The sequence below is a fragment of the Passer montanus genome, unplaced genomic scaffold (assembly GCF_014805655.1).
Source record: "Passer montanus isolate IOZ18808 unplaced genomic scaffold, ASM1480565v1 scaffold28, whole genome shotgun sequence".
Classification (NCBI taxonomy): Eukaryota; Metazoa; Chordata; class Aves; order Passeriformes; family Passeridae; genus Passer; species Passer montanus.
This window is the reverse complement of record NW_024367483.1, coordinates 2255275-2279961: the sequence shown is the minus strand read 5'-3', so window position 1 is coordinate 2279961 and position 24687 is coordinate 2255275. Positions and strand designations below refer to the sequence as shown.

At 37.7% G+C, this 24687-nt stretch overlaps 1 protein-coding gene across 8 annotated transcripts in view; it reads left to right on the top strand.

The window, feature by feature from the left end:
* DCAF6 (DDB1 and CUL4 associated factor 6) overlaps positions 1-23601 on the top strand; it is a 74338-nt gene extending 50737 nt beyond the window's left edge. For 5 of the 8 annotated variants that reach the window (XM_039713117.1, XM_039713116.1, XM_039713115.1 and 2 more), the window contains 9 exons: positions 1911-2026; positions 2808-2888; positions 3675-3987; positions 8697-8738; positions 14298-14436; positions 17353-17509; positions 19007-19095; positions 21582-21687; positions 23157-23601. In XM_039713117.1, coding sequence (XP_039569051.1) covers positions 1911-2026; positions 2808-2888; positions 3675-3987; positions 8697-8738; positions 14298-14436; positions 17353-17509; positions 19007-19095; positions 21582-21687; positions 23157-23221 — 1108 coding nt within the window. In that variant the 3' untranslated portion in view covers positions 23222-23601. The remainder of the gene's footprint in view (positions 1-1910; positions 2027-2807; positions 2889-3674; positions 3988-8696; positions 8739-14297; positions 14437-17352; positions 17510-19006; positions 19096-21581; positions 21688-23156) is intronic. The other 3 variants (XM_039713118.1, XM_039713113.1, XM_039713112.1) reach the window with 2 other exon arrangements.
* Positions 23602-24687: the final 1086 nt, after the last annotated feature.

Below are 24687 nucleotides of genomic sequence, written 5' to 3'. Positions count from 1 at the left end.
GATGAATGCATAAGGCTAAGACAGCAACTTTGTGGACTGCTCAGGTGCTGCAGTAGTGACATCCTTTTCAGATGAGGAACACACAGTGCCTAATGGCCTTGTGTACTTGGCTTTGTCTTCAAGTCTATCAGTAGAGCATCTTGGGCTCTCCCAGAACAGCCATCATCCTTATTTTATCTCATCTTATTTCTATTCCTCTGCTTATGTTTTCAAAATCATTTGGAGGCAGTGAGGAGAAATGCTTGCTCATTGTTACTGAGGGGGAAAAAAGCCCACAAAACCCAGCCACATTTAGTCACTCTTAAGTGCTGTGGCTTTAGACACAAGACATGCACCTTGCTCACAGTTTGGAAACTTAAAACACTGATTTTGCCTCCAATATCCAGCAAACTTTGAAAAAAATTAATTTTTCTATGATGCTTTTACCTAATTTTGCAGTCAGCAAATCCATGGAGTTTGGTGGTGGGTAGTGTGGTGTGGGTAGTGAGAGGAAAAAGCATTTTCTGGTAGGACAAAGTTGCAAGTCATTGTCAGTTCAGAGGCTGACTAAAAGCACTGTGGTGAAGAGTGGAGCAACAGGAGCAAGATGCAATTCCATTGGACACAATGATGCAGTTGAGAACAAATAAAAACTCCCTAATCTGAGAATTGGAAGTTGTGAAAATGAAATAGAGGAAGACATGTAAATCCTAAGAGTAAAAAAAAAAATTTTACTGTTTAGGCTATGATTAGGTTTATAGAGAGATGAGACATAAAATAGCAAAAATCCTCCACCTGGTATCTAGCAGTACCCTTCTTGTCTGGCCATTCAGAAGTAATGCTGAAAATTCTGGATTTACAAGAAATACTGAAAGGGCTAACAAATACTTTCCTACAGCTTACAAATTGATATAGCAATGAATATACAGAATATTGCTCATCAAGAGAAGTAAAAGCTCTGGTTTAACATAAGACATAAAATTCCTGAAGTCCAGACTGAATTCTCAAGAATCTCAACTAAGCATGATCTGTGCTGCTTCTAGCAATGTAGCATATTAAATATTTGCTAATAACATACACAGGTCAGAAGATGTTTGTAAAGAGACAGTCTAAATTATTGAGAATCATGTTTATAATTGCCTTTTTTTCTGCTTTTGTCCAATGATTTCCCTGAGTTTTAGGCCACATCACATAAGAGAGCTCAGCAACAAGACTGCATTTCCTGAAAGTCTTTGCTAGAGAGTCTAAAAACATGAATTTCAATGACATCCAGGACAACATTTTACATATTTCCCGAGGATTTATTTTCTGTATTGTAAAGAGAAATTGTTGTCCCACAATAATTATCTAAACATGAATGGGGAGTAAATGTCAAATACCAGCTTGTAGTGAATCTTGAGCAATAACAAAACTTTGAGAACTGAAAGTCCATACCTTGAAAGGTACAGGAATGATAATTAGTGGTGAAGGACCTGGAGACTTTTATCTGAATCATATTTTTAATTGAATGGAATAACATTACTTATTAGTGCTCAGTTGATAGCTTGTCATACCTCTAAGACGATCTCTGATTATTTATACATCTAAAATGTGGGTAAGTAGTGAAATACAGCAAATCCTTTGGAGTTCTTAAAATATTTGGAAAAGCAATGATGACATTCTTTAAAGGTAAAAAAAAAAGATAGGAAGGAGAGAACAGGGGAACAGGGTTCTGTGATGCAGAGGAATTGTGTGGGATGAGTGGCAATGGACACAATAAAAGAGAATTTTGAAATTGCTGTGAATTGGTTGTAGCTGCTGCCAGGAGCTCTCACTTTACTGCAATGAGATAGACAATGTTGGTCAGGCTGTGCTGTTGCAATGATCTTATTTATTTATTTATACATTTACATGATCCTAAATGATTTTTTTTTTCCATGTTACATTGCCAGGAGCAGCATAAATTCAAGCTCTAGAGGGAGTGGAAGTCATTGCAAAACTGAAGACCAAGAAGACTCTGTAAAAACAAAAGCTTTGGATGAGTCAGGGCCTGATGGGGAAGAAACAAGTAAGATACATTGGGATTTCTAATACTAAGGCAAAAATTCTGCCCTCCTATGTCCCTGACTCCCACTGCACACACTGGGAGTCTCACTTGTGCACATGAAGGCAGAATACAGCCATAATAAAGCATGAATTCTTTTAGGAAAGAAAACACCAACCTGAGATAGCTGCAATAAATATAAACATTAACTTACCTTGTCTTTAGTTCTAAAAACGTTATTCTTCTTAGGGGCATATTGTGCCTCGATTTGTATAGGAAAATAGAACAACTGCACTTTGCAGTCATAAATGAGTGCTTGGAATTTTGGTACATTTCTTTCAAGCTTTCACTGCGTTTTATTAAATGTGTTTGTCTTGCTCAGTTGGTTGCCAAAAGGGCAGTCAAGTCAAATGACTAGTTCCAGAGAAATACTAAAAAAAATAAATCCCTCTTAATAGACTGATAACTTCATTTGTCTTCAGAAATAATAGTAAGTGTCTGTATTAAGAGTACAAATGCTATTTTTGCTGTTTAAGTTCTCACAGCATAGGCTGTTAAATACATTAAGGAACAAGAAATGACTACATTTTTCTTAGTTAGTGTGCTGCCCTGGTCAACTAGATACATTTATATATACTGATTTTTATGTGACTGATAGCTGAGATTTCAGTAGAGACATTGACTTTGGAGTGGATTGCTTACGATTGGTTTCTTCCAGGAGTGCTGGTCTCATTTGTACTTGCTTACATTATAGATGTGCATCTAATTGAAATAATGTGGTTTACCATTAAATTGCTTAATTTAGGGATTCCTGATGAATCTCTCAAGGAAGATGCAAGTGCTGAAGAGCTGAAAAATACAGATGAAGCAGAGACAATAGAAGCAAGTAGGTATCTGTACATAGCAAGTATGTATCTGTACTCTTTCAAATAGTTATAGCAAGAAGTAGAGAATGAAATATTAACTGAATAAATATTAATGGTCATAGAAATATGGCCATTTCTAAAACAAACTATAATTGTTAATGGTGTGACTTGTTTTCCCCAATGTGAAAAACACCAATCACTTGTTTTTGAAATTTTTAAAAGTTTAATAGTAATAAAATGGTTATAAAAATAGTAATATAATTAGAGTAATAAAATTTGAACAATTGAGATTAGGACAATATGAAACAATAAAAACAAAGAGATATGGACATCTGGGTACCTTTTTCTGGGCAACACAAGCCCGAAAAAGGACATTTGTTAACAGAGGATTAATTCATAAAAACAATCGCCTGTTGCATATTCATACATCTTATACATGATGCATAAATTCCATTCAAACTAGGATTTTGTTTGGTCACTGTCAACTTCTTCCTCTTAATTCTCATGCTGTCTTCTAGTTTGAGCGAGGTGGGAAGAAGTTAGTTTTCTGCTGATAAGGGAGCAATAAATTCCCTTTCTCTGAAAGATTTAGGTGTCCTGTGGCTTCTATCTGGTGTGAGGCCTTTTGTAAACAAATACCTTGCATAGCACAGTTTCTATTTTAACATTATGTTATAACCTAAAACTATATTTAAGAAAATTAATACAGCATAACTTTCTAACATACACATACAATATTCATTTTAATACTTGCGAAAAGCCAATCATAAACCACACATTTTTCACACCCAATATTTGCTTTTCAGCAGTATCAGATAAACCTGCTCCTGAGCACTCTGGAATTGAACCAGAGAAAACCAGCCCCAGTGCAGATGCTGCCCCTGGGAATGCAGAGGAAGAAGCCTCCTGCGAACAGGGCGCAAACCAAGCCATTTGCAGCCAGAGCCCTGCCCCCAGTGCCAGCACCCCCGAGGAGCCCCAGCCGCAGGCGGAATCCCCCGGGCTGGCGGCCGCAGACGAGGCCTGCACCAGGAGCTCGGCCCTGCAGGAAACCGACGACAGCGACGACGACCCTGTCCTCATCCCGGGGGCCAGGTACCGAGGGGGCCCTGGGCACAGGTGAGAGCAGTACCTGCCTCTGCTTGCCAAAACGCTTCTTGCTTCCTTCTCCCTTTCTCTCTTCTTGTTTTTTTCTTTGAATGAAAATTGAGAAAGTCAGCCCTCGTATCCTAAAGTTGTTCTTTGACAACTGGCCAAGAGCTTGATGGCTGAGTCTAATTTGCCTCTGTCTAAGATAGGTACAGCTGCATTTTTTCTGCAAGCCAGGAAGGCTCTTGCAGGTCTTATACCTGCTTATGCTGATCTTTTGCCTGCTGAATACCTCAGTGCTAAATATTTGCAGTTTATTTGTTATTATTCTCCCTCTAGCCATAAGTATAGAAAGTTCATAAATTTGGGGACAGGGACTTAACGTTTTCTTTCAGTTGTACTTTAGGTGTTCTTATTCTGGCAAAGCAAGAGTTTTTAATTGCTCTTCTGCAGCAATAGTGTGTATATTAAAACTGATGTGTTCAATTTTTTATTCTTCTTTTTCTCTGAAAGAGAAACTCTAATCCTTTTCCTTTTGTTGGTTATTAAATATTACTGTGTATGCCAGTAAAAAAAAGGTAGACTGCTAAGTGTTACCATGAATAAAAGATGCATTTAGAAAGCTTTGTGCTTTTTTTATATGAAGAGCTGTACATACGTGTTTGATCATTTAGTAAACGAAACCCTCAATTTGTTATTGTTGGTTTAATTCCTTTGTTCATGAATTTCAACACTTTAAAATTATTTAAGCAACATTTCCGTTTTTAGGCTTCATACAATACCTTTTTACTAGCTTTAGATGTAATTTAACCTCATGTCACATACCTTTGCTTTACTCCTGTTAAAGACAGTGCTATTAATTTCTTATGCTAGCAATGAAGATTCTTCACAGGAATTTACAATATGTATTCATTAGGAAATCAGGAAGAATTTAATAGCTGTTTCTAGAGGAGGTTTTGAATAATTACCAGTTAAAATAGAAATCGTAAGCCAGCACATTGTCAGTAGTGGCAAAAAGAACAGTCAGTGGTTGTTTATTACAAAGCACAAGTAATTCTGCTCACTGAATGAAGCTTTTATGAAGAGGCCAATATACACAGATTCTGTCTTAACCCATTAACTTTCCATGCAGTACTAAGTATTTGTAGGCAGATATGGAATGGCAGAAATATTTTCCCCTGCAGAGCTAATGTTCATTATGATCCAGTGATTGAAGAGCAAGCTGTGAAAAGCCCTGCAATTTTAATCCCATCTCCATTTTCAAGCAGGAGTCGTAGCTTCTCTTCATGCACCACGTTGTCTCTACGATGTAATAGTTTCTGTAGCAATGTGATAAGAATTACACTTCCAGGTATCACACAGCTGTTACCATTTCCCACTAGTGGGAACATTCTAAATGAAGTTACAATTTATCTGACATGCTTTCTTTCCTCTCTGTGCAGTGAGATTTTTTCCTGTAATAGTTTAAATTTATCACCTAGGAAAGATAATTCAGCCAAGTGAATGATGCAATTAAAATCCTTGATGCAGTCCCCTGCTCCCTTATTCTTCCCCCAGATAAAATCTGAAAAAAAGTTGCTTTGTAGTTAGTGTTGGTTTAGGATTTCCTGCGGCTTTCATTGCTCAGGTTTAATGCCTGACCAGATGATTTTGTTCTGCTTTTGTGTGTGTGCAAGCAGTGAAGTTTTCCAGTTTAACTACTGAGCATTACATTCACTCCTATCCTTCAGGTTTCAAGAGTTTACAAATGCACTCTGAGATACTAAGGAAAATAAGACATCCTGTGTGTGCTCAAAGGAATTTGGACTTCCAGAAAGGAAGCAGACACTGATGGTCCTAAAAGCTGTAGCTCTAAGCCCTGTTATTATTATATCTCATATTAGAGTGAAAGGAACTGGAAGTTCTCTCTAGTAGTACTATGGCAGTTGTTATAGCCTAAAATCCCTTTCACAAACGGATCAAATTTATATAAAATCTCCCATGTCCCTTAACGAGTAGGAAGCTAACTCAAAGCATTGCTGCTACCTTGGGTACACACGAACTAAACTTGGTCATTTTGTTCTGTGCTAACATTCTGTTTTGACTGAAATAATTTTTCATGCCCAGTGCTCATCATTGAATGATGTTCATCCTGTCCATTTTCAGGTTTTGCCTCCTTAGACTGAGTGCCAAATTTTTCTCACTCTTAGCAGTAATAATTAATGGATTTCCTGCCATCATGCTGGTTTCTGTCTCCTCTTCATATTTCACTTTTTGCCTGAATGTGGTAGCCCAGCCCCTGCACTGTTTGGGTTTTGCTGGAGTAGTTCTGTGGTTGTTACTCTTGGTCTAGAGAGGATTCTCTGACCACAATGAGCTGGGGCTGTGTCCTCCTTCTCTCTTGCCTGTCACTGTTCCAGTGGGGGCTCGTGGTCAGACACAAGCCCTGCACCCTGCACTCTTCCCGACTTTGTCATTCCTAATTAATGAGTGTTCCCTTTCACCAGAAGGAAGCTGAGAAGTATAAAACTCAATTTTATACTGCTGATTTCTTTTACTCAAGGCCCTACAGACTTCTCTGTTAATAAGTTCCCCACCCTCAATGTGCTGCATGATTCCATTCCTACACCCTGCTCAAGAACAGTAGCAATACATGGTATAAAATTGCCTGCAAGTCTGGGGCTCCACTCCTCCAGGATGCTTTCTGTAGGCTTCTTTTCTCTTTGCTCACTCAGTAAATTGTGTTACCTAACAATTCCTTTACTAAATCTCATTTTTTTGAGTTAATCTAATACTTTACTTTCCAATGTGTCATCTTATTAGATAATTAATGACATTAATATCTGAGTAAAAAAGTAGATTTTATTTTTCTCAGTAAAATACTTAGGGGAAGCTGCTTTGTTTTTTCAGTTTTTTTTTTTTTGTGGGTTTGGTTTGGTTTTGCTGTGTTGTTTTTTGGTTTTTTTTCTGAAGAAGAAAGACAAGCCTGCAATAATCTACCATCATTCATAATTTATGTAATGAAGAAAAAAAGTTTCATTTTTCTATAGAAAAAAAAAAGGCTGTTGTAGCCTTCTGAGACAGAATGCAAAAAACTGTTTGAATAATAAGCCTTTTCCAATATGTAACATTACTGGCTTTGTCTACAATCAATTTGTTTTTCTTTAAGCTGTGTTTTCTTATAAACCAAATAGCTCTTGTTTATATTGAGCAGAATATTCTACAGGTGGAGAAATTCAGATAAAGGAATCTGAGTCATTTTCCCACTGTGAAACACAGTTTTCTCCACTGAAAAAGGGGATAGATTTCTGATTCTGTACTCTGAAATCATGATCTGTAGCTTCCTCTTCAGGAAAAAAAGTGTCAGAAATACCCTTCTGATAGCTCTGTTAAACAGAGATCTAAATAAAATGAGAACTTCCTGCTGCATCTCATGTTATTTTTAGTAAGATGGATGTAGATTTCAGATTGATGAATAAATATTGTTTATTTTGCAAATCTAATTGTACAAGGCTTCCATTATCTGAATATTATTTGTAATTGTAATGTTTTCATGCTGAGGGTTTGATTTTTTTCTCAAATAATCTCACATTGTGGATACTTATAAATCTCAAAACACAATGAGGATAGGTGGTTTCTCACCAACTAACCTGAAACTGAGCTATCAGGAGGAACTGGGCAAAGTTTTCACTTGCTTTAATATTTTGAAAAGGACTTGAAATAGTAGCAGCAAAATTTGGAGAAAGACCACGATCCTTTGGTTGATTGGCCAAGTCAGCTGCATGTTGACTAGGAGTCAGCTAGGAAGAGTTTTGACACAGAAAGACATTTCTTTAAAAGAAATCATTGAGAATGTGACATCTGACTTTTTTCCAGCAGCATTTCTTAGCCACTGAGTATCACTGTAGGAATGGTCTTCACAAGTGACTAAAAGAAGCGAAGCAGTTATTTCATTTTCTCATGTTGTTGGGCTAGTCAGTACATGCTCTTTTTAACAAAATGGATAAGGAAGTGCACAGGATATTCTAAGATGAAAAAAAAATAAATTAAAACCTCTTCTGTGCAGCAGAGCAGTTTAGCTAGATACTCACCAGATTAAATAACCTCCTGTGCATTTTAGGGAATCCCCAGGAAAAGGTGCCTTTTCTGACAAATAAGACAATATATACAGGTCTTTCAGTCTGGACATATGCAAGGGCATTTCTCCTTTAAAAGTTTCTGGATCCAGTGAGTTTAGTTCAAACAGAGGGTGATACCTTGTAATCTGTGGGAGGGGAAAAAAAAATCTATGCAAAATGTTGTTCATACACAGAGAGTGCAGTTTTTAATGGATTGATCTTAATTTTCACAAATTAGTCAAAACAGCTCTCTGAGGGCTGATTTCCTGCTTAAATGACTGAATTAAATTTGTTTGGACGTTGAAGTTGATCTGGGGGCGGAGGCTAAGCCTGGAAAAAGCTACAACTAGCTTTAACTAGTAGGTTAAAATCTAAAGAAATATGAATGTAGAATGGAAATGATGATATGGCTGCTGTGATCTATGAAGAATTACTGCATTTTATAACTTTACTTTGTGTACTGTTATGTAATCTGAATACTATTTTTGCTGAAATGCAAGTAGTCTCATATACTGACTCATACACTGGGAAGGAGCCTTCTCAGTTGGAATTCATAGAGCACATTTTGTAAGAGATGCTAACCTTTGAAAAACGTGGTACCTAGCATTTGTGAATGACTTCAGTTGTTATTCCCTTTACTAGATATAATATCAGAGGAACAGCGATAGGTGATAGAATAATGAGGTAATTAATTATTTTATTCCTCCCCTCCTCCTTTTTATTGCCATATATTGGATTTATCAGGTTCTGGTTTTTCATATCTAACTGGCATTTTAAGAATTGCTGTACTTCAAATGCTATGAATTACAGAGCATATTGCTTGAGTTATATTTAGCTGCATGTGTTGCATGGAAATTGAAAAGAAATGGCAGTGTATACATTTTACAACCTATTAACATTTTTATCGTGTGCCATAGAAATTAATGGAATTTGAAAAGTGTGTAGCTTGTGAAAAGAAATATTCTTTTTATTTATTTTTTTTTTATTGAGCTGCTGAGGAACGAGTTATATTTGCATGGGCTACTGCTGATTTGCTTTGTCTGGTAGTAGAGAACATCCAGTTCTGGACAAAAATATAAGACTACATAGATCAAAAACCATTTATATTTTTTGCCTGAACAAGGTTATGGAACTAAGTGTAATTATTAGAGCTATATTGGGTAAAACACATTTAGAAAGATAGATGTTAAATTTTACACAATATTGCTTTTAATGAAGTTAAATGAAAAAAAAAATCACTTGATCTCCTATTCCTTATTGAAATACTTGAGGGAAGCAGTTGTAAGAACATATAAGGCAATTTGGGTAATTGTGTTTGGCCACATGTAAGAGGGAGAAACTCTGCTGTGATTTCAGCCAGAGGCCATCTAGAGAGGAAATGGCCCAAAATTGTTACAATGATGAAAATTAACATCTTGGCTTTCTGTGGCTGAAAAGGCAAAGGTGCAGGATGATGTTCCATAAAAGACTTAGCTTTAGTCCTGTATTTTAAATGCCTTCAGGAAAATAGTGCAGATCTATATTTCTTTGTCTTATATTTTCATCTTAGCTGCAATTGGAATACCTGGGTTTAACTTGGCAGATTTCTTAGAGGTTCAGGAATCTTTGCTGTTTCTACTTGCAATTTTACAATAGGCATTCTTTCTGTATTCAGCATGCTTACCAAGGTATTCTTTAGCTCTTCAGCACAGCCCAGGGGAATATTAGTTTCATATTGCTATAAATTTAATATAAAATAAATGATGCATTCGGCGTAAAATGTTTTATCAGTCTTTTTTCTCTGCTTTTCATCATCATTCATCAGCATATGAGGTGAAAATTTTGAAGTGTTTTGTAACTGAGAATAATTTAAACACTGATTGTGTTTGAAAAGTTGGGAAGGAAAAAAAAAGGAGGGCATTACAGTAAACATTTGGTTTTGTATGACCAACAGTGAAATAACTTGGGCCTTAGGGGTAGTGCCAGTGTGCTGTTAACAGGATGGTTTTGCCTTTGGTGTTGAGCTGTCTTAATGCTTGAAATTTGACAGCAGCAGTAAATCTCTTCCACAGATTCAGAGGCTCCTAAAGGAAGTAATCAATATCAGAAATATAATCAAATGTTGGCATTTAGTCAAGGAATCTATTTTAATATGGTGATTAAGACAAGCCTTTGGAATTCTTGGGCAGATCAGTGGTAGCTGGCAACTGGATTCCTTTACAGGATCAATGAAGAAATGACAGACCTGGATCAAGGTTTGCTGCAGTGGTTTAGATATGCCCACAAATAATATCAGGATCATGGAATGCTGTGAGTTGGAAGGGACCCACAACTGAGTCCAACTCAACTGGACACCCCCAGGAATCCCACCATGTGCCTGGGAGCGTTGTCCAGATGACCACAAGGCACTGGAGAAATAAGATTTAAGTTAATGGTTATAAGCCTTAGGTTCTCTGCAATTGTTTTGGATAGAGAAAACAGTTCAAAGGAGAAGATGGTAACAAGAGTAGATAAAAAAATAGATGTTAACATCAGAGAGCTCAAGAGAAGAAATCAGGGTTTGTGGTCCTCAGCACTGGTCCAGTGGAAGATGTCTCTGCCCCTGGCAGGGTTTGGGGGATGATCTTTAAGGTCCCTTCCAGCCCAAAGCTGTCTACTATGAAAAAAAAACCATATTTGTCTGTGTGTGAGTTTGGAAACTTGAGAAGTGACAAAAATCCTCAGTACTGAAAGAATCAATACTGAGCTCAATACTCAGTGCAGAGCTGAGACAAGAGGGATGGAGCAAGGAAGGAGGGAGACGTGAGCTCTGCACCAGCTGAGCTCAAGGGACTGACCATTATCTGTCTGGGATAATGGTGTTTGGAAGAAGCAGGGTTATCTCAGGTACCAGATGAGCTTTAATGGCAGCCACTAAATTATTGTCCTTTAACAAACAAATGAGGTATTTAATTGTGCAAATTATACAGATTCTTGTTTTTTAAAAATTCCTCATTATGCTTCAGAATTTCTAAATATACAGAAAACACCCTATGTGACAACTTATATATTTTAAGACTTAGCTTATATATATACATATTTTCCATTTCTTTCCATTTATAATATATAGCTGTGGATCAGTTTGCATCACAGGATTTTTGTGGGTTTGTGTTTTTGTTTGCCTATCTTGAACCTATGTTTAACTAAAAAAATATGGCTTCACTTCTGAATCCCTATTCCATTCATCTCGGGCTTAATTTAAATGGACTTAGATAATTGATTACAACTATTAACTTTGAGGATTTCAAACCTGGCTGATCATAAGGGGAGGAGCAGTGCTCTGTGAATACTTCCTAGACCTGTACCCATTGATGGGGTTGCCTAAGGAGTTCCAACACCATGTGCATAAATTCCATTGTCTGACATTTTGTGCTTGGAAGAGCAGTTTGGAGGGGAAGCAGCAGCTTTCAGCCAGGCTCAGCTCAAGCTGAACAGAACAGTTCAAATTGCACAGCACACTTCTGTACCCACTGATGCTCCAAGTGATGAGGCTGCTTCTGTGTTTGTGTTGGCAAAGACAGGAATTGCTCATCACCAATACAAATGAAAACAGCTATGTCAGATTTTAAAATTCTTGTACATGTATGACTTAAGAAGAATTATAGAAAATCTGTAGTTATCAACAAGTAATATCTCTCAGAGAGAAGGCTATTTCCTGTAATTTTCTTGTCCTAAAATGTCACTAAATTTGGCTCATATTTATGTTTTCTGGAGCACACTTGCCTCTGCCATGTTCTTGCTTTCTGCAGGGCTCGATTGTAGTGTTAGTTGTATGTGCTTGGCTGCCTTCTCCCTGGAGAAGGTAATCATGGGCTTCCAAGAAAACTAAATAGAAATCCACTCCTGCCTTTTAAAATGAGGCCCCAAATGAGGAGGTTAAATTCAGAGTTCCATTTAGTTGAAAGACAATTTTAACCAAAAATTGCTTCTGTGCTTCTGCTCTTATTTAAAAATGCATGATTGTGATTGCTGAGTAGTATTGAGGTTTTTTTGTAATGTCTCTGTATTTCAGTTTAGGGAACTGGAGAGATTAATTTTCATAGAGATATTTGGATGAAAAATTGTGCAAGAAACTACTTTGCTTCACCAATGAGCTACTTTAATATCATCTTCTAATCCCAAGACTTGTTGGTGCTGTCCAGCAAGTAACCCTTCTGAAAGAGCTGGACGAGTCTACTGCTCTGTCAATCCTAATGATGTTTAACTTCCCAGCCTCTTCACTGCACATCTTTAATTAATTAATGTGAATAAATGCACCAAAATTTTGAAAAAGAATCACAGTAAATGATAGATGCTTTTACTTTCTTGCACAAACCCCATCTTTTTTAAAAAGCAAGTAAAAGCCAAATCTGCACAAATAATGGTTTGAAGTTTCTGTAAGTGTTTGATGCAGCCTATCATGTGCATGCCACCCTTTTTCCTTTATGTGGAAGCAAACTGGTGAGGAGAATAACTCAGTGATCTTTAAAGCACACTAGATAAAGAACATAGGCTTCTTTTTTTACTCCCTCTGTTGTATGAAGATGTTGTGAAGAACCCTCTTAAATCTGTTGAAGATTAAAGTTGAAACTCAGCATAAGGACTAACTAAAAAATACAGTGTATTTACTTACTGTAGTATAAAAAAGATGGACCAGGAAATTGTCTAGGGATTGAAAGAATAGAAAACTCTCACCAAGGAAGTAGTGGTAGTCTACTTTTTCTGGTGCTGTTTGCTAGGCAAACATCTAAGAAGTGTATTATAATAAATAGCACACTGTTAAGTAGATCTATTGACTGGTGCTTTCAAAACTCTTCTGGTTTCTATGAAAAAGTATTAAAATTTATTTTGAAAGCTTAGCTGTATTAGGTAATCTGTCTTAGTAAAACAGTGGGTGGTTTGTTGTTTATTTGTTTTTATAGCAAATAAATTTGCATTAATGACTTACATTCCTTCTCCTTCTTTGCTTAGCTGTAGCATAACATTTATTTCACCTTAACTTTTTGGTGCAATTTTCTCCTGTGGCAAAAATTGAACAAAAATCTAAGCAGATCACTGGCTGAGAGAATTAGTGATGACATAGATCTGGTGGGATTTTTTTCTGGAGTAGAAGACTTGTTAGTGGAGTTTTCAGGATCAGTGACTAAAACACTGGAAAACATTACTTAAAAACAGAGGAAAACATTATTTAAAAACAAATTCAGGTTACTTTCTGGCAGCAGTGTAGTGAGGTTCCTGGATCAGTTTAATTTTTAGGGTAATATAAATTGCTGTAATAGTTTCACTCCTTGCATTCTGCTAAAATCTGTACCTGCTTCTTCTTGAGAGTGCCATTCCCCTTGGACTGTGTTCAGGACCTCAAAGCTAATAGTGACAAGGAATGACAGAAGAAAAAAACTGAGATGTGACTGTCTGGTCATAGCTGGAATTATGGGGATCCGCAAACTGAACACCTAAACAGGAAAAATTTGACACCAAGGTCTTTTCACAGATTAATAAAAAATTAAGTTCCTGGAATTAAACATTCACAAAGCAAATTACATAATTTGGCTTTTGTTTATTCCTCTGTTATTTTAGGAAATCTCCAGCTGTAAACCTTACTGCTACCATATGGGATAGGTGCTCCAATAATTGATCTCAAATAATCTTTTCCTTAGTAGGAATTTCTTAAAAGCTGTCTAAATCTTGAGTCTTGTCATAGAGAAATACTGATGAGAAAATCTTATGAAAAACCAAATCATAAAACCAAATCACATTGAGAGACCCATTAGATCCTTAATGGCTTTTCAAAATTTAAAAACTTCTGTTCTGGCATAGATTTTTTTGAAATTTTTTTTTGATCTTATGAAAAACCAAATCACAATGAGGGACCTATTAGATCCTTAATGGCTTTTTAAAATTTAAAAACTTCTGTTCTGGCATAGATTTTTTTTCACTTTAGAATTTTGCTGCCTCAGTATGGGTGGAGGATGAAAATAAAATAGCATGTGAATTTCGCCAGCAGCTGAAGTTTGTTCTACAGAGGGGGAAATAAAACCTGGCATCACTTGACATTCCACTGTCTTGCATGCTATTCTTGTTATAAGCCAGGATGGAAAAAATTCACGTCTGCAATTTTACAGTTGGGATGATGTTGATGTCTGTGTCAAACTCATGGAGAATGTGGTGGAGTGCCTACTGATGATTTTTGGGAGCCCCTGCAGTGTTTGGGAGGGGCTCTCAGCGCTGCTCTCTCTGGATTCACAGACGATCCGCTGTGGCCCGCATCCAGGAGCTCTTCAGGAGGAGGAAGGAGAGGAAGGAGATGGAGGAGCTGGAAACGCTGAACATCAGGCGCCCCCTGATAAAGATGGTTTACAAAGGTCACCGCAACTCCCGCACCATGGTACAGCCGCTGGGGCTTGGGGCTGGGGCTCTGCGTGGGCTCACTGGGGCACCTGCCCCTGTCTGCTGCCCAAAAAGCATCTCGGGATGCTCTGCAAGCACCTGGGCTTCTGTGTTCTCTTGGAAGGCACAGAATGTGCTCTAAATGAAAATTAAAATCAGTGTGACTCGTGTCACTGTGAAAGGCGTTTAAATACTCCTGAGTTTGAGGCTCTCTCCCCTTAACATCCATTAAAAATTGGTGCATTTTTCTTTTTCATTTTCTCTCTTGGCTTATGTGGCATAAAATGTGCCTACCTTCCAAATTATGATGAAATCCTCACTTTCCCTTCCAAGATGTTCAAAATTATTATTTAATCTTTAAGTTTGAAGAGCTTTAATCCTCACTTTCCAAGTGAGGATTAAATCAGAGTTTTGAAGAACCTTGTCATCTCTCAATTAAAAAAAGGAAGGAGTGCTAGTTATTAAATTATAATTTAGCTACTAGATGCTTCATCTTTTTTACACAAAAAAATCCTGTATTTTAAGAAAAAACACAGCTATTGTGTTTGTAAAACAATGGTGCATGAAAAACAGATGCTGCTTTCCTTGCTGTTTCTTCTTTTTGGTTTTTGCAATATTTTGAAGATGTGAAGTTCTGAGTTCTAGGTGGTATTTTGCAGAAGTAGCTGGTGTGTTATTTTGTAGCTGATGTGAAGAGTAGTCCCTTTACCCCCAAAAAGCCATTTTCTAGGGTTTGTGTGAATAGCTTTGATTACACTGGGAAAAACGCTTGACTAAATACATATTTCAGTCTACATAAGCAACAGGGTTTAGAATAAACTTTGATTAATGACAAGGAGTTTTGCATGGTATTTCAGAAATCGATTTGAATTACTTAAACCCCGATTAGTTTACAAGTCCTGGCATCAGGCACTTTGTGGTTAAAAGATACTAAAAGTGAGTTAATGTAAGGCTTAATTCAGTCTCTGTCTGCATAGCTGTTGTTATATAGATTATTTAACAGATTTTATTGTTTGGTTTCTTATGGATGTGTTGGTCTTTTGGCTTTTGTTTCACACAAGCACCTACGGCAAGGAATGCACAGAATAAAAGAAAATGTAGTTTTATTTTCCCTGTTGGTCTCTATGGTTGCAAACTTCTTTTTATCAGCTGGTTTGAGTAATGCCCTCATTCCTGCAAGGCAAGGGCTAATGATATTTCCCTTTCAAATTTATGAAGGAGACACCTTAAAAAAAGCTTTGTTTCCTACAGACCTGAGCAGCCCAGGGAAATGTCAATTACATGAATCATTTATATATATGTATAGAGTTTTTACAGGTACATACATATATATGGGTGTGTGTATATGTATATATAGTGAATTAAGGTTATGCAGGCAAATAGAATAATTCTGGTTCTTCCTTACTTTTGAAAACTTAATTTGGCATTCTCAAATTTTTTTTGTAGTCCTGTTTTTAAAACAGTGACTTTTAGAAACGTTTGAAAACCAAAATTTTTAAATGTGAATTTCAGTTCTGTTCATTTTTGTGGTGCTAAAATTAGATTTTATGAGTATTGAGAAGTATGAGTAAGAGAATACACAGGACACAGGAAGAGGTCATGATTGAAAATTAAAATAGAAAATTAATTTTTTTTATTATTGGGGATAATCTAGATGTAACAGAATAATGAAAATATGTATTAAAAGGAGCTATAAGACAAAAGCTGCTGAAAGATTAATACACTGGAATTCATTACAGGAATGCAGCTTCTCTGGTTTATTTTTAGACATCAGGATGACTTTATTGCACTGACTGCAGTCATTGGGACATATTCTATAGACAAAGATCTACCAAGCCTGAAATTTAAAACTGGGCATACTTATGCTGGAAATAAACCACATATTTCTACAGCATAAGGGTTCAATTTACCAGTGAATCTGTATCAAGGTAGCTGAGGCAAAGCACAGAGCAAGGCAACGTCTCTGCCCTTCTGTTCAGGGCATTTTCTGTTCAGAGTCTGCCAAAAGAAAGATAAGGATCCAGGCATGGCCCTCTTTAGAGCCTTACCTGGAAAATAATAGCAGGATTCTGTGGAAATAGTCTCAAACTCAAAATTCTGTCCCTTATGCTGGAGTTACTCCTAAATGCCAAACTGAACTTCCAGCATTGGAAATGGTCTGTGTGAACTCCAAGCTGCTGCACAGGCAGCTCCTGCTTGCACAGGTACCTCTCTTGGCCCTTCTATGTTGATTAAAAGAGTTTGTAGGAGGAGCTGCTGGCTCTCAAATAACAATTCTACACACAAGGGTACCCTTCAGCCTTCCAGGCACCAGAGTGTTGTGGAGCTCTCAGCTCCCATCTCGTGACTGAGTTTTCTGGCTGTTGTTGAAGCAATGCCCCTTCTCCCTCTGCCACCCCATCAAGCCTCTCACCTGTAGAGGACATGGGATAGCAAATTTATATCCTTTCACAATGGTTATTTGGAGGTCCTATTCTGAGTGAAATCAGAAGGGATTTCTGAAGAAGGTATCACAAGCTTCTGTCTTGTCTCCTGTTTCTCTGTAGTGGAAAATCCTCCCCAGGGATTAGCCTGTCACAAACTTTAACTTGGCCAAACTTTTCCTAAAAACTCCTTTGCATACCCTGTCTCCAGTATCATTTCTGTGACTTCAGAAAGTGACAGATCTGCCTGATATTTATTTTCATACTGTTCGGCCTGCCCCAACCCCTTTCTCTCTTTTTTTTTTCCTGTTTGCAGCTACTCTGCTCGTGAAATCTAAAACCTTGTGAACTCTTATTTTTTTTATCACTCTTCTTTAAATGTTTCATTTAAAATTTCTTAAATCTCATTTCTGCATGGGCTGAGATTTCCTTCAGCAGCACTGTTGTGCTTTTCACTGGCTGGGTCTTACCAAGTCTTGTTTTTCTTTCAGATAAAGGAAGCCAACTTTTGGGGATCCAACTTTGTCATGAGTGGCTCAGACTGTGGCCACATTTTCATCTGGGACCGCCACACTGCTGAGCACCTCATGCTGCTGGAGGCTGACAACCACGTGGTGAACTGCCTGCAGCCTCACCCCTTTGACCCCAGTAAGAGCAGCATCCTCACACTCTGCATGCCCAGCTTATCTGCACTAGAGCATTTTAAAGCTCAGTCTTAAATTGTCTCAACAGAGCAATGCAATTATTAATGAGCAGTTGTTCATATTTCCCTATATAATTCAGATAATAGTGCTTTTAATTTTGCCTCTTATTAATGCCCTTAAATCCCTCCTTACTCAAAAATTTATTGAAATTAAATTACTCCTGGCACAGAATTTATAGAAATACTGACAGGTGTAATAAGAAGGATCTCAATTTTTTACTGCCCTCAACACACAAAATGTTTTCTATGACACTAATGAGGGAAATATGGGGCTGCTGAAATGCCAGCAATACTTGCAAATTATATTGGAATCTGGTCTCTACTTGGTTCTATTAAAAAAACTGCAGTGGGAGTGCATTGTGAGATTAGAATAATTAATAAAATTCATAGGAATCCTAATAATTTGTGTTTAGAGGAAATCCTTCATAGAAAAGATGGACCAAAGCAGTAGAAAGAATCACATGTAGCTGGAAAATCTAAACCATCCTCCAGCCTCTGACACAGTCAGAGAAAGTATTTGTGGTTTTGTTTTTTTTTCACAGCTTACTTGGCTGTATAGTAAGAGTCAGCTATTAGTAAATTAGCAAGTAAAGTTGTTACAATTATATTAGAAGAGGCTGGGGGTTTTTCAAACATTTTGGGGGAACCTGGAATACTATCCTACTTAGGGTAAGCATTGAACTTTAAACTTTTTCATTGAAATTGACTTCTTGTAAATGTCCTGAGTTGGATACTCCCTTTGGAAGCACCTTTCAAAGTGCCCTGTGGCTTTGCTCATGTCTTGTTGGAGTGTGTCACACTCTGAAGGTGTCACTAATAGAGCTCATCCTCCTTCTAGGACAGTTACCCTTGTTCAGCTTCCCAGATACTGAGAGCTTTATATGGAATTTTAATTCCTACAGTGGCTTTTGTGTAATGATCTAGAGAATGTTCTGCAACTTTTCATATTTTTCATACTTTATTTATAACAGCATACATTGCATCTTTACATTTAAATATCAAATAAATGTACATGAAATTCACTGCAATTATCAAAGGTACATTTGAAATTATCTTGGTTCTGTCTTTGTACTGGGTCTACAAATTCTCAAGCTTTGTTATTAATGCATATACTTATCAGCAGAAATGGATCGGTAGTGGCTGGCTTTGTTCTTACTTTTTGCTTCTATCTTTTGTATATTTTGATGATTTCTAAAGTTTAAAACAGGGGGCTCTTGATGTTTGCATTTGTTTTCTTCATATCTATATAGATAGATTCAAAAACAAATCATCTATGGAGCAGACCTCATGTGGAGACTTGGTAATTACAAGCTCTGTTCAGCATTGGATCTGACATTTGCAAATAAATGCTTCAAGTGAAATATTTTTCTTCTATTTAAGAGCAGAAAATACCAATAAACACATAACACATTTAATTTAGAATTACTGTTACTTACTTCTAGTTCTGGCCTCTTCGGGTATTGATTATGACATAAAAATTTGGTCACCACTGGAAGAATCCAAGATTTTTAACAGAAAACTTGCAGATGAGGTAAGAACCTTTCCTCCTTTTTCATGGTAATGTTGTGTCTTTAGTTCTATAAAAGCCTTTGGTACAAATTACTGATAATGAATTAGCAGAGTTATTTAATGTTCAACGAATGAGCTACAAATAAAAAGCTGCCCTTCAGAACAGCTGACTTTCATATCCTTGGCACTTTGCATTTCCTCAGCTCTCCTAGAAATTATATAACATGATCTGCTGTTATGTACATGAAAGGAGTTGGAAGATGTGTGAACACTCAGTTATAGAAGGAAAACTGGCAGGAATTAATAAATGAATATAGTGCCTGTCTCAAAACAAATAAATGAAGGGAAGATGAAGGAAATAAACTGAAGGCAATACAAGGATATACAGAACAACACGGAGTACAAAAATCAATCCTATTAAAAATTCAGTGGCATAAAAGGCACTTAAAGGTTAAGATTGCACATGGGAACTTCATGGAATAAAGCAAACATTGCAAGCCAAATCAGTTATAAAAGTCCAATGTGAAGTTATATAACTCATTATTTTCATGTTGCCCTCAGAGCAATAACTGGATATAGCAGCTTGCCTGGGGTGACCATATAGCTGACTGCTGAATAATCATATTTGAGTGATTTACGTAACACATTGTATCAAAATGTTATATGGTTTTCTGTAAATAATATTATAGGACAGATTTGGTTGTGGGGTGGTCAGGTTGGGGGCGCTTTTTGTGAAATCTCTTGGGCAGCACAGATAGAGTAGATTAGGATTTTTTAATCATCATTTCTCTGTATAGTGCTAAATATATTTTAAACAAGCAGAAACACACAACCCTTAGCCACCACCCCACATCACTTGAAAAAACCCCAAACCATCCACTTGTGACTTTTGAACCTTTCCCATTATTTTAGCACTGAGTGAAGTTGCACTTCCTTGCATATTGTGTGACAGGTTTAGTCCTGACATCTTTTGGAGCCTTTGGGGTTTAGAAGTATTGCTAAACATAAATGTGTGCTAAAATTAATTAATGTACTGTAGTTCCCTCCCTTTATTTCTAATAATTGCAAATTATTTAGACATTTAGTTCTGTTTTCTTTAATAAAGAAGTAGAACTTTCAGAAGAATTGACTGCTGTGCTGTTTGTAATTTTACACAGTTTTGTTTTTTTTTAATTTATTCCCTGTACTGGCATACCTATGTAGGGGACAGGACATGTTCATAGCAATAAAACAGTTCTCACCATGTTAAGTTTGGCTGGAATAAGTGTCCAAAATACCTGAACTAAATTTTCCAGAGAAGGGAGAAAGTCTGAGGAGAAAACACTGTGTTTGAGTAAAGTTCCATATAGATACAGAAATGTATTTAAAATTGGGAGAGGCCATGACCTTAGTGAATAGGAAAAGACAGTGGGGATAAGAACAAACCTCTGAATGGAGAAAAGCCTCAGCATCAGGTTGTCAGGGGGGTTATTGATGATGCACTGCAGAAATATGGGGTGAAAGAGGAATAAAGAGCAGCCTGCTGTCTTCTCAGTTTGCTTCTGTTAGGGAGGAATCCGCTGGTTCTTTGACTGGGAAGGGAGAAGAAACTGCAAACATTTGCAAGTACATGTTCCTCACAAGAGGAACAGGTTTGAAGAGTCTCAGAGAGAACAAGAATTTCATTATTTTCCTGTCTTACAGCAGCTGATCTGGGAGCAAAGACTGAAAAATGGTCATAACTTGTCTCCACCTAAAGAAAATTTTGTGCTTAATGATAACAAAATAACATAGTCTAAAAGTTGGGACAGCCTACAGTGTGGGATTAAAATTTATGGAGGAAGAAAGCAGGATGGCAAGAAAGTACCATGAGGAAGGAATGAGGGAAGAAAAATAAAAGTATTCATTAGTGGATTTTTTTTTCCTTGAAAATGAGACATTAGGAACTGGCTTGCTTTTTCAAGTCATTTAGAGGCAAGCTGTAGCTCTGTTTACAAAGAATTATGGAGCTGAAGAATGTTCCTGAAGTGGGATAGAAATGGCTTGTGTTCCTTGGATTTTGTCCAAAAGTTTCAAGCAGCATGAAGGTAGGAGTTGAGGGTAACCTCATCTCTTTTCCTTCCCACATTCTTGGCCAGCACTGGTGCTAGAACTTTGTTCTCTACAACAGTTGCCATCTGGAAACAGCTCTTTCTCTCATCAATCTGCTTTACTTCATGAAAGATTTCCAAAGTTTTTCTTAGTCACTCATGTTAGTATCTGCCATGCATGTGGACAATGGAACCATGATCTTACTAAAATATTCTTTAGACAGATAATTGGACACCTGCAGGCAGAGTCCACTGGCTGACTTTTCTTACTCCAGACAACAATATTCAATAGCAGTAACTAAAATATTGCTCCCTTATGCTAATTTTGGACTCTGTAAAATGGCGTTTGCACAGAAACTTTGTATCTACAAACCCCTATCAATGCAGTATAATTCTGTGTTTATTTCTCATGCTGGTCTTCTCCTTTCCCTGCCTTCAGGTTATAACTCGTAATGAATTAATGCTGGAAGAGACCAGAAACACCATCACTGTTCCAGCTTCCTTCATGCTCCGAATGTTGGCTTCACTGAATCACATAAGAGCAGGTGAGAAACTTCTGAAGAGCTTGTCCAAGCACGGGGCTATGAAATAGCAGGCTGGTTGGGAAATCATCAGGATCTTCAGCTGGCTCTGGCTGCACTTGGGGTTGGTGAGAAGATTCAAGGGTTGTTCAAGGTTTTGTTAATAGAAGTACTTAGGAATTGCTTCTTTGGTGTGAGACTTGCAACATCTTTGCAGCTGTTATTTTTTATCTCAAATCAAAGAGCAAAATATATTTTTAGATGTTGAAAAATACTCTCTTCAGGAATGATCTGTTCAGTGAGTGCTGTGTGATGGGAAAACTGTTGGGGAGGACTGGAATGAACTGTAAGATAAACTGGCTGTGACTGTGGGAGTTGTCTAGGGGCAAAGGAAAGTGTGAAGATTCAGGACTGTGGGTGGCATTGCAGAGGCTGCTGGCAGCTGTTCCCAGGGCAGCAGGATGTCCCTCCAGTTCCCATGGGGCTGACACTGGTGGTAAGAGGGTTGCCTGGAGGAATGATCACCAGGAACTGGATGTTGATGCTGGAGAAGCTGAGTGCAGTGGATTGACCTTGAAGATGGAGGACAGTGGAGAGGCATCACACACTGTGTAGGAAGCAAGGAGATGAAGTTTTGGGAGGCTGGCATGGCATATGGGGCAAAAACCTGTGATGGGAAATACTGAATATGGGGACTCTGGCTGAGCAGAGCAGTGGCTTGCAGTGGTGAGGTGTGAAAGAAGCTGTGCCTCGTGGCAGCTGCTGCTCCTCTCTCACCTCTGGCTGCTCTGTGAGCCCTGAGAGCCAGGAGGATGCCATGTGTCCAGCCCAGTGCTGCACCTCCACACCCCTGTGTGTCCTTCAGTTGTCATTATCTCTTCTGAGTGAAATGCTAAAAGAACTGCCCAACACTTCAGTTACAACAATTTCAGCAAAAACCTGTAACGGCTGGGTGGAGTGTTTCTAAACCTGACTGCATGTTGCTTGAGTTGGTCTTGAGCCAGTCATGTTCCCTCACACGTTTCTGTACTTGTCCTTCTCTAAATATTTACATCCAAAGGCACATTTTCTGATGTATTAAAGTGACAGGCAGTGATTCCCCAGTTTCTGGACTATTCACATTTCTAACTGTAGCTACTGTAGTTTCAGCTCCCCAGCACAGCACTTCTGTCCCTTGTAGTCACCATCTCGTTTTAATGTTATACTTTGTTGGTCTTTTCTGTGCTGACAGCCAGTCAGCAGCTACAAGGTTTTTCCTTTTGTACACAGATTTTGCTTTCATGTCTGGAAATCCTTAAGGGCATTTCTCTTTTCTTCTTTTTTGTGGTAACATTTCTACCCACTCTCTGCTGTAAGTCCACACAGACTTTCTTCTACCTTGAAACACACAGCCATATTCCATTGTATAATAGTCCAGGAGGACAGCACATAATAAATATTTACCAGAAAAATAAAATTTTACAAGTTCTTTTTACTAAATCTGTGTTTTGCAGACCGATTGGAAGGTGACAGATCAGAAGGATCTGGCCAGGAGAATGAAAATGAAGATGAAGAGTAACCAACAGTTGTGTGTGAGCACCTGGAAGTCAATGAAATTTGTATAAGACATTAATTATATTTTTCCTTACAGAGCTTTAGTGCAATTCTGAGGTATTGCTTTTGGATAACCTAACCTTTTGTTTTTTTGAATGACTGTGTGCATGACTTGGGGAGAGTGTGCAAGTTAAAATAAACAAAAATGTTTTTAAAATGTTTTGCCATGTATGAGGGGTGCTAGAAGATGCCAAGTGCAATATTTTCCTTAAACAGCAAATGTGAGAGCTTGGATCAATGTTTTAAAGTAACTTTCATGATAGTAAAAACGTTGGTTCAAATAAATTTCTATACCTGCTGTTTGCATGTTTGTTGCTTTCTAATTAAAAGATTTGGTTGTTTTAAGTAGTTTTCTGGTTTTTCTTTGTGCAGCAATTGGTTTATCACCTTGTAACTACAACCCCATTGCTGCCTTTGCAGTATTTGGCATTCTTTCTTACAGTGTTTGTGAAGTGACAAGCACAATTACTTCTTGCAGTGAGCATTGGGGACTTTTAGGACCCTGTCTCTTGATTCTTGCATTTCCCACACTTATGTAGGCAAAAATTCTCTCCCTCAGTTGTATAATGTCACTTCCCATTCTCAGTGCTTGGGTCTGTAATGCTGGTGGAATAGTTGTATTTCACTGCTAGATCTGTGAGTCTGCCTGTGCAACAGCAGCAGGTATTACATCTTAATTTCCCTGGATTTAGAGAACATGGATTTAAAAATTCCTGTGCATTGTTTCCTAGGAGTAATTATTTGGGAAAGCTGTTCAGTCTGTTTTATGGGCTTTACCCTTCCTCCACAGATTTCTGAATGGCAATAGGGAAGAAAAAGTGAAGGAAGGAAGGTGGAGTGGTGGAAAGAGCTGTTTGCTCAATGGCAGCTCTTGCCAAGGATGGCAGATGCTGAGAGGCTCCATTGGGGAATACAGAATGCTGGCAAGAATTCTAAATCAGGGGGATGAGGGTACTGGAGGCTTCATTACCCTGCTGACATTAAAATACACATTCATCACATGAGATGCACAAACTTCCTGACATCAACAAAAGGGATTCCCCACACTAAATAAAAAAGAACATTAGCACAACATTCTGATGTCCTGATTCACAGTGCAAGCAGGCTGAAGGGACACAGGGAAGGGAAATAAAGGGGAAACTAAAACACCCGAAAGAGATAAAGAGAAATTTGTGAGGGAGGAGAAGTGGGAATTATATGGACTCAGCTGGCAGTGACAGTGAAGATATTCCCTTGGCCACAGGAAAAAGACATAAGGGGAGAGGAAAAGTGTGAGGAGATGGATGAGGGTGGCTGGGTGGTTTCCTTGTTTGTTTTAAAGGAGAAGTTAAGAAATCATTGAAAGTGATGCAATTAAGAGAATTTGGCAAAGGAGAAAATAACTGTTGGGGAAAGAGGTTTTTGAAAGCAGAGGATGCCGAGAAGAATGAA